Source organism: Mytilus galloprovincialis, chromosome 8 (assembly GCF_965363235.1).
Source record: "Mytilus galloprovincialis chromosome 8, xbMytGall1.hap1.1, whole genome shotgun sequence".
NCBI lineage: Eukaryota > Metazoa > Mollusca > Bivalvia > Mytilida > Mytilidae > Mytilus > Mytilus galloprovincialis.
In genome coordinates, this window is record NC_134845.1 from 84888679 (window position 1) to 84906436 (window position 17758).

At 31.4% G+C, this 17758-nt stretch overlaps 1 protein-coding gene across 7 annotated transcripts in view; it reads right to left on the minus strand.

The window, feature by feature from the left end:
* The window catches only part of LOC143042713 (uncharacterized), a 37661-nt gene that overhangs the window by 10598 nt on the left and 9305 nt on the right, over positions 1–17758 (minus strand). For 3 of the 7 annotated variants that reach the window (XM_076215144.1, XM_076215143.1, XM_076215145.1), the window contains one exon: positions 1629–2411. In XM_076215144.1, the coding sequence (XP_076071259.1) occupies positions 1629–2411 (783 nt within the window). Of the gene's footprint in view, positions 1–1628; positions 2412–5097; positions 5252–7907; positions 8053–9355; positions 9409–13643; positions 13787–17758 lie in introns of those variants that run through there. The other 4 variants (XM_076215147.1, XM_076215149.1, XM_076215148.1 and 1 more) reach the window with 4 other exon arrangements.

A 17758-nucleotide genomic window follows, 5' to 3' on the forward strand; every position in this document is an offset into this window, starting at 1 on the left:
TTATAAAAGATTTAGTAATTTTCTCTAAGCCTTATCTCTTGTTTATTTTCTCTCTCCAGAGTCAATGTCCATTTTATATAAACATAAATAATATTTCCAGCACCTGTTGTGATGTAAGTTTCATTTTACTAGAGTGACAGGCAATGTCCATTTCATAGATTGCAATGCAAGCACCTGTTGGGATATTTATATTATTGTTTTTGTTTCTTTTGAAAGCAATGTGCATAAATTCCAAAGAAAATTGCATCTGTTTTGGATGCCAACAAATCCCATCAGACTTTTTCCATTCTAACAATCCTGCAGATTTTCTTTGTTCGAATCATATTATTGCAGAGATTGAAATTTATGACATGATCCACTAACCATTTTTGAATAGCAGCATCAAATTAACTATGTCACAAAACCAGGTGTAAATTATTTATGCTATAATTGTTGTGTAGTATAAACCATCTGCCCGTAATTATATCTCATTATGTAGATAAAAGGGGGATGTGTATCATTATATGTGTGTCTTAGTTAATTAAGCCTCTTATCAAAGTAAATCAGGTGCCCTGGCCTTCACCCATATCATGGACAATTACTTCTACATTATGAATGCATAGACATGTAAATACCAACTTTTAAAGTAGATTTAAATTACACCCTGTTATGATATGTGTATTCACTTTCTAGGATTTATTTATAAAAGAAAAATATAAAACAAAACAATTATTAAAGTCATTGATAGAATATTTTTTTTTTTTTTAAAAGATCAAAAATAGTAAAAAATCAGGTAACAGAGTAAGTATTTTTAAAACTTGAATAATAGATTTTTTGTTTTACTTTAATAATAGAAAAGAGAGCACACAGAAGGCTCAGCAGAAGTGAAAACAAATTGTAATTAATATATCTATTTACACCTTTCAGTTATAATTAAATAAAATACTACTTAATAAATATATAACTAATTTTCAGTGTTATATCACTGGACCCATCTGTTTTCTAAAGAGGATATTTGAACAGAACAATCCACTATCAATTTTTCCCAAAATAAACAGCAGGCATTAATTTAAACTTTTGTAATAAAATGTCAGAGACCTAAAAATAGCCTAAAATGTAAGATAAGTTAACAAATCTTATCTTCCATAAACATTATCTGAGGTGGTTTGTTTAATTACACATCACATCTGTTATAATTCTAGTCTGAGTTACTTCCCTTGTACTACAAAACTTAGTCACTAGCACACATTATTTTCCAATAAAGTTAATATTTCATGGCATGAACAGATTAGGGGTTTAAATTCTACAAATGATTAAATATACATAAGAATACTGTAAATTCCGAAATTAATTCATGCATTTGTCACGACTGGCAAAAATGCAAAACCCAATTGATGCATGTGATTGCAAAAATTTTATGAAGGAAAATCACTACTGTATAAGAATCTAGGGTTTAATTTGAAAACTTGATTCTGTTGCATTTTTTGCATTTATAACATCTTTGCAATAATTTGTGAATTTAAAGTATTCAACAGATTCACATTTCAAAAATTCAACGGTCTACGGCTGGATGACCAAGTATATAAATATATTAAATGTCAGACTTTAAAAATTAAAACACAAAATTTAGTTTTTAATTGAAGACTTACCCATCAGGTTTGGTCTCCGAACTATCCAATATTTCAGGAGGAGGGGGAGGTAACTCCTGGTTAAATTCTTCCCCCTCCTTCATTGGTGTTGGTGGAGGTGGTGGGTCCGGTGAACTGATCTGTCTCAATACAGATGGTGGAGGACTATGTTGTTGTGGACTAGGCTGTCTATTCCTTGACATTGGTGGACTCTGTCTTGGGCTTGGCTGAAGGTGTCGACTGTCATTCAATTTCTCATTACTGATGTCAAAACTTGACGATGACGGACTTTGATGGTGAGATGACGAAGGCGACACATTTTTCGTTTGCGATGTTGGCTGCGTAAAACTTGCTGAATAAGATGGCTGCTGTTGCTGCGGAACAAACTGGGAAGTTGACATTTTCAGACTTTCCGCCGAGATTGAAGATGGAGGTGAATGTGATGTTATCGGTGACGTTGCCTCTAAAGACTTCACCTCTGGTTTTGGAAAAGACTGTGTAATATGAGTCTGAGTTTTAGAGGATAGATACACCATCGATGCTGCTGATTGTTGTTCTGAATATCGACGAGAGAATTTGCGTAATTGTTCTGCATATTGTTCATGAGATTCTTCCGCTGGTGGTAGATTATACCGTTGTTGCCTTAGCTGCGAGTCTGACTGTGAAATGTTTTGACGATAATTCCTTGGAGGTAATTCTGGAGGTTTATCTTCCTCTGATGGAGGCGGAGGTGGAGGTGGTTTTCTGTAACCAGGATGCTCCGGCATCAAGTTCTGGTAAATGTTTGAAGAACCCATTCGTGGGCTGAAAAGAAAAAAAATCAAAATTAAAATACAATCTCAATCTTCTTTTCAAAACAAAACAAATTTCAAAATAGAATCAAATCAAAGATAAATATTTTTGTTGAAAAGAAAACAAGTTTAAACTAAAATTCAACATCAACATATCTGTTGAAATGAAAATGTTTTCTGTCAGTTCACAGAAAACAAATATGTCTGCACCTGAACATTTTTCAAAACAAATAAAGGCAATTTCTCTCAAATTGCTTTCTTCACGAACAATAACGAAAAACAAAATATTATTATTCCACAAACTAATATAAGGATAAATTGATATCTCCTTTTTCTTACAGAATATAAATCCATGGTAAAACTCTAAAAAAGTGACTCAATCTGTGAGATTCACAGCTCTTTAACAAGTCCTCTCAATACTAATAGAAAAACCAACAAGTGTTAAATTAGCAATATTTAGCTGTCTGAGATGACTCAATATTTGCATCCTCCACAGATTAATTTTTCCTGATAATTTCTCCTTATTTGAGCAATTGCTGAGTCATATTGTCATCAAATCAATAAGAATTTTATCTACCTTTTCCTGTCTTTTAATATAAAATATTTACCATTTTCATGCCAGTTCCAATTTGGACTTTTTTAAATCACAAAAAGGAACAAACCACAATGAGAGTTTAATCTACTTTTTCCTTGCTTCGATCACTTATGAAATATTTACCATTTTCATGGCAGTTCCAATTTGGACTTTTTTAAATCACAAAAAGGAACAAACCACAACATGAGTTGTATCTACTTTTTCCTTGCTTCGATCACTTATGAAATATTTACCATTTTCATGAAAGTTTGAATCATGCTTTTTTTTAAAACACAAACAACAAACCACAATGAAAGTTTAAGGTTTTTGTCAATTATTGTGACAATTTTAAATAAATAAGGTCAACATATTATGTCACAGATATTACATAACTTTTTGTTTTGATAAGTAAACAAAATTAAAACATGTGACAGTTTTCTGTTACATCCCAAATTGAATAAAATTGGGAATGAAAATGGGGAATAATTTGTCAAAGAGACAACAACCCGACCAAAGAGCAGACAACAGCCATATAATATTTCTTCAAAAGGTTACTAAAGGGGAACATTTTAGAGGGGGGATAGGACCTTTATTAGGACTCCGGGATCGGGTGTTTTTAAGCTCGGGATTTCGCGATTTACCCCTTCGGGATCTGGGAATTCTTTATTTCGAATTTCGAGATTCAGGATTTTTATTTATTTAAATTCAGGACCTCAGGATTTCGTGTTTTTAAGCCCGGGATTTCGGGATCATGACCCCTCCTATCCCCCCTCATTTTAAATAAAAATATGAGAAAAATGGCCCTTAAAGTTATAGAAGGCATATCAGATCCAATTATAACATAAGTATATTTTAAACAACACAACAACAGAATCAAATTATTTCATCACTATGCAGCAACACAAATTCAGTTTCCAAAGTTCTAACAGTCAATTCAATCATATGTAAAATGAAGGAAATAAGTGTTCAAATATATTTTCCCCCAGTTTCATTCTCATGAACTTGCTCTTAATAGAAGTGCGGAAGTCTGCACTTAATTAAACTGATTTTACCCTAGATTTTCCTGTTGCACAGATTCCAGAAGCAAATAACATATATTATTTATGCACATCAAATAAAATCTAATAAATCAAATTCATAAGATTTTTAAAATCTTGCATTTCTTCAAGCAACTTATTTACATATTTTAGTGATTTATGTTTTCAACTGCGTTTATCATAAATTTCAAATTCATAATTTTTTTTTAATAAAAAGCAAGAATCCAAAGGAACATCACATGTCAACTTGATAATGTTTATAAATAACTCAGACAATAAAAAAAACGTTAACCAAGATATATTTCTAATCATTTACAACCTTAACATACCAAACTCAGAAACCCCTCATTAACAAGTCACAAAAGTACCAGATAACGAACTACTTCACACTATTAAATAGACATTGACACATACACAGACAATATCAAATATATCATTGTGATTTCATTGTATAAGAATTCAGTCTTATTTGTTTTTATTTATGTCCTTTATTTTACATTTTTTACCTGTTAAATTTCTACTGATTTATATACATAGTTTGATTTTTAAATATTTTTTTTTGTCCTGCATACACATAAAAAAGAAGATGTGGTATGATTGCCAATGAGACAACTATTCACAAAAGACCAAAGTGACACAGACATTAACAACTATAGGTCACCGTACGGCCTTCAACAAGTTGTTTTGTAGGTAGAGATTTGAGAGAACATATTTCAAACTGTTTGTTGTGAAAAGACAATTTTTTGAAAGTCATATATCAAGTAGAAATATTAAAGTACACCACACTGAGCACATTAAAACTTGTTAAAATCAACAATATTTTACTCAAATTTCATACTAAAAGTTTATATGAACTATAACAAGATAAATCCTGATCTATAAAAGGAAAAATGTATATCACTTAAAAAATGGAATTTTAAATATTTGTGGTATTCTTACATAAGGATAATCAAGAGATAAAACTAATTCCCTCCCCCTAAAATACCTGATAAATTGTCACCTAGTTAACTTAATCCTTGCATAAACATTGCTAATCTAGTGACACCATTTCTATTAACCACAAAAATTCTCTACCCCCTAATACTCACTGTTCCTGACCACAAAATTCTGATTCCTTAGCAGTTCAGACAATAAATTTCCTTTCTATAAATATTGACTTTGTCTGTCCACCAATTTATATAAATTGTGGTCATTAAGTATCTCCAAATGCTCCTGGGAAATTGATAAATACAGTTTACCAATAGTGAGTAACACTTTTGTTTCAGTACTGATCATGAATGATGATGATTAGATAATGGTCAAAGGTGTTGATAATCAGAGTTATTTCCCCTGAAGTTAAATCCAAATAGTTATTCTGTATGTAAATAGTTTTCCATATTACTGCAGCATCAATGAATTGACCACATTGGTCAAAGAGAGTATCCTTTAAAAAGTACTGGAACTAAATCTAGACAGTAAATGAACAGAAAATCATAGCAAATATTCTTCCTAATATTAATACTGCAGCATCATTGAACTGACCTGTTACATTGGTCCAAGAGAGTATCCCATAAAAAGTACTGGAACTATATCAATCACTGACCACTGGTCAGAAAATCTAGACATTAAATGAACAGAAAATCATAGCAAATATTCTTCCTTAATACTGCAGGATCATTGAACTGATGAGATTTGTCCAAGAGAGTATCCTAGCTGTTACTATACACTGGAATAGTTTCAATCACTGGTCAGATAAACTGGACAGTAAGTGAGCAGAAAATCATAGTAAATATTCTTCCTTTTATTACTTCAGCTTCAATGAACTGATGAGCTTGGTACAAGAGAGCATCCTGTTTCTATACACTGGATAATATCAATCATTGGTCAGAAAAACTGACCAGCAAAGCAAACCAGCAGAAAATCACAAGTTAAAACTATGCATCTGCAAAAACCATTTTTTGCATTCTTCACATATCAAAATTCTTTAATGTCCATTTCACTTCAGATTAAAAAGACTAGGTCCATTCATCTTTTGAAATGAACATGCATGTAGTTTTTCCAGCCACTTCAAAAATCATCTTTTAATCTAATCAATCTTTCAGTCCAGCACATTTATATTTATTTCTGCATATTCGAAATTAAATAAGGCATAAGGATAAGGACAGACCCAGTGGCTTAAGTTACTTCAGGTCAGTCAAAGGTCAAAAGAAAGATTAATTTATAAAATCAAAAATCCAGCAAGGAATGTAAAAACCTGGCCCATGGCAAAGATTGCTATTGTTTAGATCTGTTTTTGTCTGTGTTTATATCACTCTTTGGAACTTCAAAGAGAAATCTCTAAATAAATATAACACCTGATATAAACAGTTTAAATTATCCTACCTTTTTACATTACTTAGTTATAATTAAGAATTTTACAATTAACAATCTATATTTAGACCTCTAATTTTAACACCTTTATTTTCTGGTAAACCTATATGTTATGTAATATCTTTTACAAGTTTAAAATTTCAACCAATTTTATTTAATTCAATTAACTAATTTTGACAAATAAACATAATATTTTAGAACAATTAAAATAATTCATTTATAAATTTGTTAGTTTTTATTTCATACATATTTTTAGTATTTTTTCTTTTGTTTTGTTTTTAAATTACTAAGGCTAAGGTTTATACATTTCAAAATATTGAATTAAAATCCTTCTGAATATTTAAGGTGAATGTTCAGATTTTAAATTTGGATTTGTGTATTAAAAAGCCATAAAGTGGCTAGAGGGTTTGGATTTCAACATTAATACAAAGTAATTAGGCTTTGGAATTTTGATAGATTATCTATTTAAAATCTTCTAGTGAATGTAAATTTTTGTCCTGTTCAAACATCTTCACAACCTAAGGGCCATAAACTTTTAACACAAAAATTTTGCAAGCTTATAAAATATGCAAAGATGGAAAGATGCAAAAATAATTTAAAATTTTGCAAGCTCATATTTTTTCTTGTGCTACTAAAATTCAATTCCCTATGTTAAATAACTGCAATTGAAAGAACAATTTGATTTTCGAAACCACTAGACACAAAAACTGGTAAACCCCAGGTAATTATTTCTATTCCTTTCAATTTTTTTTTACTATATCAACAGGGGCAGAAAACTGATGAAGTTCTTCCTACGAAATTCCTCTTTGATAAATAATATCTTTTTATCAAGATAAGAAGTTAATTTGTCTTGTATAGATATATTTCCCTGAGAAACACAGTATGAAAATTGAAAAATTGAAGCTAATTTCCTTAAAGCAGGAAGGAAAATAAGAAACTGAAGATAATGTACAAATTTAACTGGATGAAGAATTCAGAAATTACTTTTAAATATTTTTTTATGAAGGAAATAAAATCAAGGAACTTGTAAGTACGTACAAGTATTATGTACTTTTTGTGTATTCCATCTCTGTACCCTGAAGGCTACATGTATCAACCTTCAAAGACTTGATAAACATTCCTATGTTGACAAACAACAGGTATTTCTTATCTCACAAACATTAAAAAAATATACCAAGATTATAAGCATGTCTGCTGCATCTGAAAGACTATAGATACTTAAGTTCACTTATCCTAAAAACATGCACTTATCCTATATATAGATGACACTAAATAAGTAGCGTTCGACCTAACATCTTTCCAAGTCATTAAGGGTTATGATCCACTCCCATTCTATGAAGAGGAGGGAAGTGGATCGTCACCCTTGGCTAGCGAAGATGCCAACCTTAGAGCCCAGAATTAAAACTGATTAATCACAGTTGATAGGGGAACAATTTTCTAGGATATTTAACCTCCATGATCCAATTTGTGAACTATAAAAATAATAGGACAGAAACAGCTTCTTTAATTTAATCAAACTTTTTCAGAGATATTAAAAATCTGAACTCACCCCAAATGATAAGTCCTTTGATAAGCCATGTCCAACATCATGTAAATAATTCAAATCAAAACAATGTTACTATTCCAAAATCTTATATCAATTAAATCATTCTATTAAACACAAGTTTGTAATTCTAACTGTGGTATAGCTATGACTTCATAAGACAACATAAAACTACAATCCACCTCATGGTACAAATATCTTTTAAATGTTCCCTGTTTAAGAACCAGATCAATTGATATCAACAGTTTTGGACAGGGCCCAAGTTCTCATACATGTGTCATCTTTTTAAACTAGGAGACATCTCAAAAAGTTGTTTAATAATATTTATTGTATACATTAGAACTTAAATTACAACAAAAGGTAGTAAGGTTATTATGTTCCTTTGAAGTTATTATAAATGAATGAAAGGTAATTATATCGAACTAATTGAGAGGATTATAAAGGCTTTATTTGACTGCCCACACTCAAGGAATCTACTATAAGGCCAAAAACATAATATGTTTGTTTCCTATTACGTCTTTGAAAAACATATGATAGGTGGATAGGTTTTTATTTTTATTTTATCTTTTTTTTTTACATTGAGCCTATGAGAAAGACATTCTGATTTTGACAAATGACAAAAAAAACTTTAGGGTAGGCTATTTTTTAGCTTAAAAAAGTAGGGTACTAGGAAACACACATCTTTTTTATTTGGCCTAATCAAAGTAATATTATATCACAGTCCAATATATAGAATTTACTTTTGTTTTTTGCACTTAGTTACTTTTTTGTTTCGTGATCCGAGGATTTAAGTTTGCACCTACGTTATTTCAATACGTAAACCTGCAGACCTCAGCAACGTGAAGATCTCTAGGGTAAAGACGTTTAAGCAATATTTTTAAATAAAACACTCCAGAGGCTTAATTATCGTACCACTACGTCCCAGTAGCTTAATTTTGTACACATATGTCCAAGTAGCTTATTATTGTACTTTTATGTACCAGATCAGATTAATTTTGTACCCATACTGTCCCAATGAACTCAAAACTAAGGACTTAATGTCAAAGTTGTACCCGTTTACACCATGACCAAACAGTTCAGTAGTATACTGTTGTTCCAACCTTAATCTGAGGACCAAAATATTAAACCTATGGTTAGTTAAAACCAAGACACAGCAATGAGACAAAGAAACATGGATTGAAATGTCAAATAGTGCAAAAAGAATAATCTACAGATATAACAGTGCAATGCGTTTCATTAGAGAGAATCTCTGATATCTCATATATTTCTACGATGAAGAGGTTCACAATTGAAATTTCAAATTAACATTTGTACAGCAAAAATAGCATAAGTTAAGAGTAATTATTCTATTTCATAAGCACCCACTGCATGCAGCCCTAAAGTTTTGTGAAAAACATCAGACAGTCTCATTGGCTCCATACTGAATAAATTATTGTAATTAAATAAAAACAAACCTTCCAACAGAAAACACTGGTACTGGAATATCCTTCATAATATTAAAAGCCAAAAATACATATTCATTGAAAAAGCAATGGTCAATTAGACCCTTAGAAATATCATTCAAATACAGATACAAATTTGCCAGATAATAATTTAAAATATATCAATTTCAAAAATCGTTAATTTCACTCCATTATTTCCATTGAACAAAACATAATGTGTAAACTAATCAATATAGGTAAAAATCATTAAATATTCATTAGCATGACTCAGGTAGGTATATAGTGTATTCTTCTATTAATCATCATGTAAATATTAAACCCTCTGTTTTATTTTAATAATTCTCAATTATCAATGACAGTTTAGGTCAAGGTATATATATATTTATCATAAGAAAATATGGAAAAATGTATCCAAGATCTGGTTCAACCTCAAAAATGTAGCATATAGTAGTAGATCAAGAATGCTTTACAAAGATTTATATTTAAAGTCCATTAGTGTCTGGCAAGTGGACAGAAAAATTAAAACCGTAAATAAATGACTTATTAATCATAAATTTTTGCATTGCTATCCCAATCAATGAAGAAGATCAAGATTGACTCAATTTAAAAATATGAAGTTCAAGATTGACTTAATTCAAAAATATGAAGTTCAAGATTGATCAATTTCAATAAATATGAATATAAGAAGATGTATGATTGCCAAATCAACAATGAGCAAAACCCAGATTGCATTATCATAAAGCATTACCTACGAAAGGTACTGACATTACAAAGGTACTGACATTACAAAGGTACTGACATGACAAAGGTACTGACATGACAAATGTAAAACAATTCAAACAGGAAAAAATTAACAGCCTTATTGAACCGCATGTACAAAACAATCAAAGCAAAAACAACTTGATTTACAACAACTAAACCACATCAACTGAATAACAATCCTGACTTAATGGGAAAGCACATAATGAATGCAGCTGGTTATACAGCACAGTCTAATATGGATCCTTTAAACAACAAACACAACACAGTGGGAAAAACATGTTGTAAAGTGATGTCATAACAAATCATGTTTATTTCTGATTTTATATGACCTAAAAGGAAATGATATCAAAAACATATTTATACTTAACATCAAAGTAAATCAATCTATAAATATACAACAAGTATATACAGTGAACATCCATATTGATTGTCATTGGTCTAAAGATCTGTCTAGTTTTTTTGTTTTTTTTTTAGACATGACAAGAATGAGAAGAAGATACTTGTTACTGTGTACAATCAAAGTCAAGTTATCTGATATACCCCAATTGAGAATTTAGCTACATGTATTATATAACTACTTGGCTGAAGTGCACACCACATATTAGATATAAGAAGATGTGGTATGAGTGCCAACAACACAGACTCTCTCCATCCAAGTCACAATTTGTAAAAGTAAACCATTATAGGTCAGAGTATAGTCTTCAAAAGCCACACACCAGAACAGCAACCTATAAAGGGCCCCAAAAAATGACTAGTGTAAAATCATTCAAACGGGGAAAACCCGAATCCCACATAAGGACCTCCTAAAACCAGTCGCATCATATTTTGTTTGTTAATAAAAAAAACTTTCTCATCATTAACTTGAAGGGTTTCAAAGAAGAAATAAGGACATTATAATTAAAGTAGTTAAATATGAAGTCCCACTCCCAAAAATGGTACAATTTTACTTTCACATGTTCATATATCATTCCTATTGTTTACAAACTGTCCATCTGTCAGAAATTGATCACTCAGTGCAATACATGTACTGTTAAGAATACATGTACATGTAATTATTGACATATATATATCTATGTCATTGTTCAAAATATAAAATAAGCATAAAAATGATGGATCTTATAGCGTGTTTGACGTCAAAATTGAAAAAAAAATCTTCTGTATTTTGGGGGATTTTTTTTTAGGAGGGAAGGACTCGTGGGGCCCGGTGGAAGAATGATATGATCCTGAAACTGCTGTGTTTTATTCAGGATCTGCTTCATGAAAAGCTATAAATTTATGTCTACATCATGTGTACCAGATAAACATGCCAAATCTAATTTTACAATTTAAAAATAAACAGGATCCTGAAAAAGCATGTGCCTATGGTTAATTTTACAATTTCAAAAAAACACAATTAAGATCCTCATATTTCAGCATGCCAAAACAATAAACTAAACAAAAACTCACGTTTTCGCTACTTCCCATTAAATCATATCATAATTGAACAAAAATCTTGTAATCTTTATGACTTATAAAATAATAATTTTTCACTTCTGTATCTGTAAATATTTTTTTATCGCCAGATGATCTTTAATGTGTCACCTGTCCTCAGGTAAAACTGTCACCTTGTTGATTTCCTCCTTAACTTCTTAACTGACCACAAATGTTTCCTTATAACTTATGTGAATCAGGTTGTATATATATATATACTTCTGATGACCAGATACTGACCACAAGTGGCCATTTATTATCTGTTTCCTTAATTGACTTTAAAAGATGAATACTGAATTATTATACATTATTGATATTATCATTTGTAAATATTACTAAATTATATAGGTCATAATACTTCTATTTCAGACTAATCCTTCCCAGTTCTTTCAGAAGTAATACAGAAGTCAAATTTTATATTCATTCAAAATCATTTACAGTACAACAGCAATTTAGACCAACTCAAATGACATCTCAAGAGACAGTGTCATTCGGTTACCCTCTGGTGCACCCAATTTACCATTATTGATAATCATTGATTTCAAAATTCCTGAAATATTTCCGTCAGCTGCTGATGACAGAATTTTACCTGAGAATTGAATCAAGGTAAATAAACCAATTTAATATTGATTTAAATATCATATTTCCATAAAAAAAAAAAGAAATCCTGGCACCATATTTAATGGTACATTTATGTTCACCAATAATTGTAACTGTGGCCCAGGGAAACAAGATGGAGTCAAATGATGAAATTAATATCCATCAAAGTCAAAAGACCTGCTCAATCAGGAAAGCCTTGCCAGAGGGGGTATAATGCTGTCCTACACAATCATGGGTTTTGCTTTCAAATGAAAGAGACCATAAGAAAGAGAGATTTCAATGATGAAATATGTAGGAAGTGCTAAGCAGAAATAATTAAAAGTTTAGCCGGGTATCTTCAAAGTTTAGCCCCAACTCAAAAGGTCAGTATCTCTCAAAGTTGAGTCTTAACTTAAAAGGGGGACCTCTCAAAGTTTGAAGCCAATACAACAGATCCTATCAGTCACTCCATCAACCAACTCCTTCGGAATAAAAGACGCAAGTAAAATGTTCTGACTTCTGTATCAGGATATATACTTATCCTGAAACACCAAATTCAGCAATGGAAAGCCTTTTATACAATTATACTGAAGAAGGTATTAAGAAACAGGAATTGGTTAATTTTCTTTTCCACTGGCCATAACATACATACGGTAGTCACTAGGTGTGTGGTTTTTAAAGCTGAGTTGTAGAAATATTGACAGTATTTGCCCTCCAGATCTATTCCCTTGTCCTATTACCTATTTATCTCATAAATTCCATCAACAAAATTTATTTTATGATAATATATTGTATACAATACAAATACTAGGTAAATAGTTTAGAATTATATCATTTTCCTTGTGTATTGTTCAAAATACTGTAATTCGATGTCACTTTTATCCTCTAGATTTCAGAGATTTTATAAATGAGCCCAAAAAACCTAGTTGTATTGAAATAACTATGACTAAAAGACATCAATGTATAAAAAGAAAACTGTCTTATTAGTCGAAACATGTCCTTATACATTGTATCAATCTTATCTCATGTTTACGCCTAACAAATCATACAATGTATATCAGGGTATTATATGGACACAACTTTAACATTCTAGACAGGGGCTGATCTAGGACTGTGTCTGAACTAGGCAAGATCAAGGCCATGCCAAAACTAATGAGACTGCCAGAAGGGCCCAATTAAACTCGGACATCATGGCCAAAAGGAAAAATAACAACAAAATTACACACTTCAAACTATACAGAAACTAGATTGAGTAGCATGAACCCTACCAAAAACTTGAATAGAACTCATTTGCATAAAAAGAGTCAACAGTAAAACCTGAAACTTTGGGATGAATATTAAACCAGCTTAAACCAGCATAAACCAGCATGAACCAGCATCACGATGTAAGACACCAATGAGCTTCTACTACCACATCAACCAAACCTTAGAAATCTTTTAAAATAAGAATCTTTTTAACATATAATTCTACCATGCTATATCAACATACCTTGTTCTCATTCCATTGTGTGGAACATAAGACATTAAATCCATATTTAACAATTTAATATTATCCTGCTTTCCCAGAAGGATGTTCAGCTAACTTATGCTGTATAATGTACAAAAATTCTACTTTGTGAATGAAGTCTTTCCCACAAGATAATTGTCATTCATAAATTAAAAGTATGCGGTCCCACTATAGGTCCTATAAAACAAATACAGAAATCATTAAAGGAGAGACAGGGCCTGGCTACTGCACTCCTCTAGACAGGACAAACTGACCACAATAAAGTTTCAGATGTTTACAATCTTAAACAATTGTTGCTAAAGATAGATCCTTACAGGAAATATACCACTTAAAAACAAAAATTTCACATAAGCTGCTGAAGAGCCCTCTAAGCCACCACTTTCCACCTATCACGCTTGCCTTAGTATCATTCTTTGACCTAGCTAAAATTCACACACTGCAAAGTTTTGCTGAATCTTAGTAATAATGCTTCTCCAGTAGACAGTAAAACAATTATGCATGAAGCGATCAAAGCTGCCAATGATTCTAAAGATGAGGTTAACAGGATACTTGCTTGTGAAGATGCTATTTCCTTTTACTTGGTTTTAACATAAATATCCTTTCATCTGTTTTTGTCTTCTGCACCTGACAGAACTGATCTATAAGTTAACCTTTTGGCCTTCTGCAGCTAATTTGCAACACACATTTTTGCTGCCAAAAATATGCATTTATTTTTCAAGCCATTAAGTTTCTAAACATTTTGTAGACAGACAGATAATTGTTTCCAACTTGTCAAAATAACTTGCATGCATATGGAATATCCCAATTTAGAATTCATGAACCAGATAGCAGCTGGCTGTAAAGATTGCAATGCAATCACAGCATTGGTGCTGATTGAGAATGCAATTCAATCATCAACTATAAAATAACTTTTCCAATCTTGAACTTTATAATGAATAAATTATCCTTCATTTAAGCATGAGTAATATACTATCTCATACACTATTAAGTCTTCAAAATTTAGCTGACTTTAATTTCCACCAAATTAAATCAAGATTAAAATTCCATTTAATCAGTTAATCAAGTGTTAAATTTGTGACCATTGAAATTCAATGACTTTTGAGTGGTTTAGGATTACTACTGATTACCACCTAACCCTCTGACACTTGACAAATCCTCACTGAACTGGACTCTGGTATTTTATTGTTTATTTTTTAATCCTAATAATCCTAATCTTGAAACAGTTACATTTTTATTGTCATACTCATGAGTATGATTTTCCTTATTTATTTATTTATTTATTTATTAAAGTCATGGTTTTGATAATTACATGTTTACTATTTATAAAACGTAAATCGTAAATCTATCAATTTATTGTTTATCGTAACATATGATCAACAGTGAATTTGGCTGTGAAGACACCAAAGTTGTTTTTTTTAAGAAGCAATTTTTAGAAAACTATGTCTAAAAAGAACATATAACTTGAACATTTCAAGTCAGATTTTTTTGTTGTTAATTGAAACAAGGATTTGTGTAGTAATATCTTACTATACAAATCCTTGATTGAAATTAAAATTAAACGATCACTACCCCTGTCAAAATGCAACCATGGTTGACCATGGTTACCATCGCTAACCATTGATAACCATGGTCAAACCATGGTTGACTGTGCTGAAAACCATGGTTAACCATGGTTAACCATGATTGTAACCATGGTCAACATCTGACCATGGTTGACCATGCTCTATTTAACCATGGTTAACCATGGTTTTCCACGTTTGTGACCATGGTAAACATCTGACCATGGTTGACCATGGTCTAATCAACCATGGTCAATTTGACAACCATGGTCTTGCACCTGACCATGGTCAACTTGACAACCTGGACCATGGTGAATAAATATTGATCTGGATTATACCCATGGGAATTTATAACAAATTGTAAATTACTTTGAGACTTTCAATATTAAAAAATCGTGCTCGTTTTTTCAGTGGTACAATGTTATTGACAATTTTTAATTTCTTTCTTCCCAAGAGGTAAATTGTGACCTTTCATGATTATTTCAATAACAATATATTCTCTATACATTTTAAAACACACATAAACTGAGCAGTAAAGCTATAGTGGCAGAGAATGCTAGTTACAGTCGGGTCAAATTTGGGACTTACAAACTGGAAGTTGGAACTTACTTTCGATCAGTATTCCTTGTTTTTTAACAGTTGTACGCTGTCATTTAACGATGTATTTCTTTCTTCCAAAGACGTAATTTCTGACTTTCTCTCCAAGTTCATAAATCTGCCTTTCTTTATCATTATACGGCATATTTTAAGAACTTGAAAACATTTCAGAGTGATATCTTTAGTCTTTATTGTTTATGTTTATTCCCCAACCGGAACCACATGCGACGTCATGATCAATTATTATCACCAACCGTTAACAATGATTCACTCAGTGCGAAACATTTAAATGACTTGGAACAAACGTCACGTGATCTCAGTAAAGTTATTTCGCGCTTTAAAAATCAAGTGAAGGATTTGATGTCCAGTGTTGTCACGTAAAGAAGATTTGTTATCAGATAAGTACATTCACAGGAAATCTGTTTGATTTTTTGTTTAAAAGATGTAAAAATTGTTACAGTATTTGATTTGGCTTTCATTAATTGAACACATGCCACCTGAAATGGGTCTTTAAATTTTTTTGTCAGTGTCAGTTATCCGTATCAACATAAATTTTATATTTAATTGTTTTTAATTCCAGGTGTAACTGATAAAACTGTACAATATGAAAATTTTGTCAATGGTAAAATAATTTACACAATCATTCTTTTGTTTGAAAGGTAAACCAAAAAAAAAGGGGGAGGGGGTTACAATTATTTGTTTAAACAAAAACATGTTCATAATGTTTATTTTGTTGGGTGTTTTTATTATTGAAAATTTGCAAAAGAAGATAAAAACATTTTTGATCCTTAAAATCTGTTATTGTATACAAATTTATCAAGAACAATTGATTCTTTGTGGAAAATTTTATGTTCTTGCAGGTGGAAACTGCTTTGCATTTTATGGATGAACATTTCTGCAAGGGTAGCTTTAAAGAGTTTTATGCAATTTAGCATTTGTTGGTAGTCCTGACACAAAAAGGAAGAGAAGTATACAGGCTCCATAACAAGTAGACTAACTGTTTCAAGATAATTGAAGATTGATTTGACAAGAATGTAAAATGGCCAACCATGGTTTAATGGAGATGGTTGACCATGGTTGACTCATAAATAACCATGGTTGACCATGGTTGGAACCACGGTTGACCATGGTTGGGACCACGGTTGACCATGGTTCGAACCACGGTTGACCATGGTTGTAACCACGGTTGACCATGGTTCCTACCATGGTTGACCATGGTTCTAACAATGGTCAACCATGGTCATTAAAACCATGGTTAACCATGGTCGGCCAATTAACAATTTTGTCAAACCATGGTCAACCATGGTCATACAACCATGGTTGACCATGGTTAACCATGGTTCTAACCATGGTTCAAACTGCACACTGACAGGGGCAACCACATAGCATCCTCAAAGTTAAATCAAAATCCTTAGTTCATTTTTAGTAAGTGTTTGGGAAACTTTTAGCAACTACACAAAATTAGTAAATTTAACCTGGTTTTTAGACTGTCACTCATGTCAAGTTTTACAGCACTTTTTATATAATTTTATTTAACATATCTAGCTTCTGGGGAAAGTAATACACAAAAAGTATAAACTCTGACAAGATGTACAACACATAAATGTGTCAACTTTGAACTTTATCACCTTTCTGGGAAGTTCTTACACTAGTTCCTGAAATAAGTATTGGACATGTGAGTGACCAGTGGTAACCCATGTATAACATTCAATCCCAAAATCTTTATAAATAAGTTGAAGATTAAAAATAACCTGTGTTGTATAATATTGGTGAAATCTCCTCGATTTACTATCTGATTTATAGAATTCTGACAAATATAAAGGAACACAATTATAGACAGACAGACAGACAGACATCAACAGAATGTGGTGACGAATAGTATTCTTGGTTAGGCATATTAATAATGGACTTATGACAGCTTTCAATAGGAGGTACATCCAG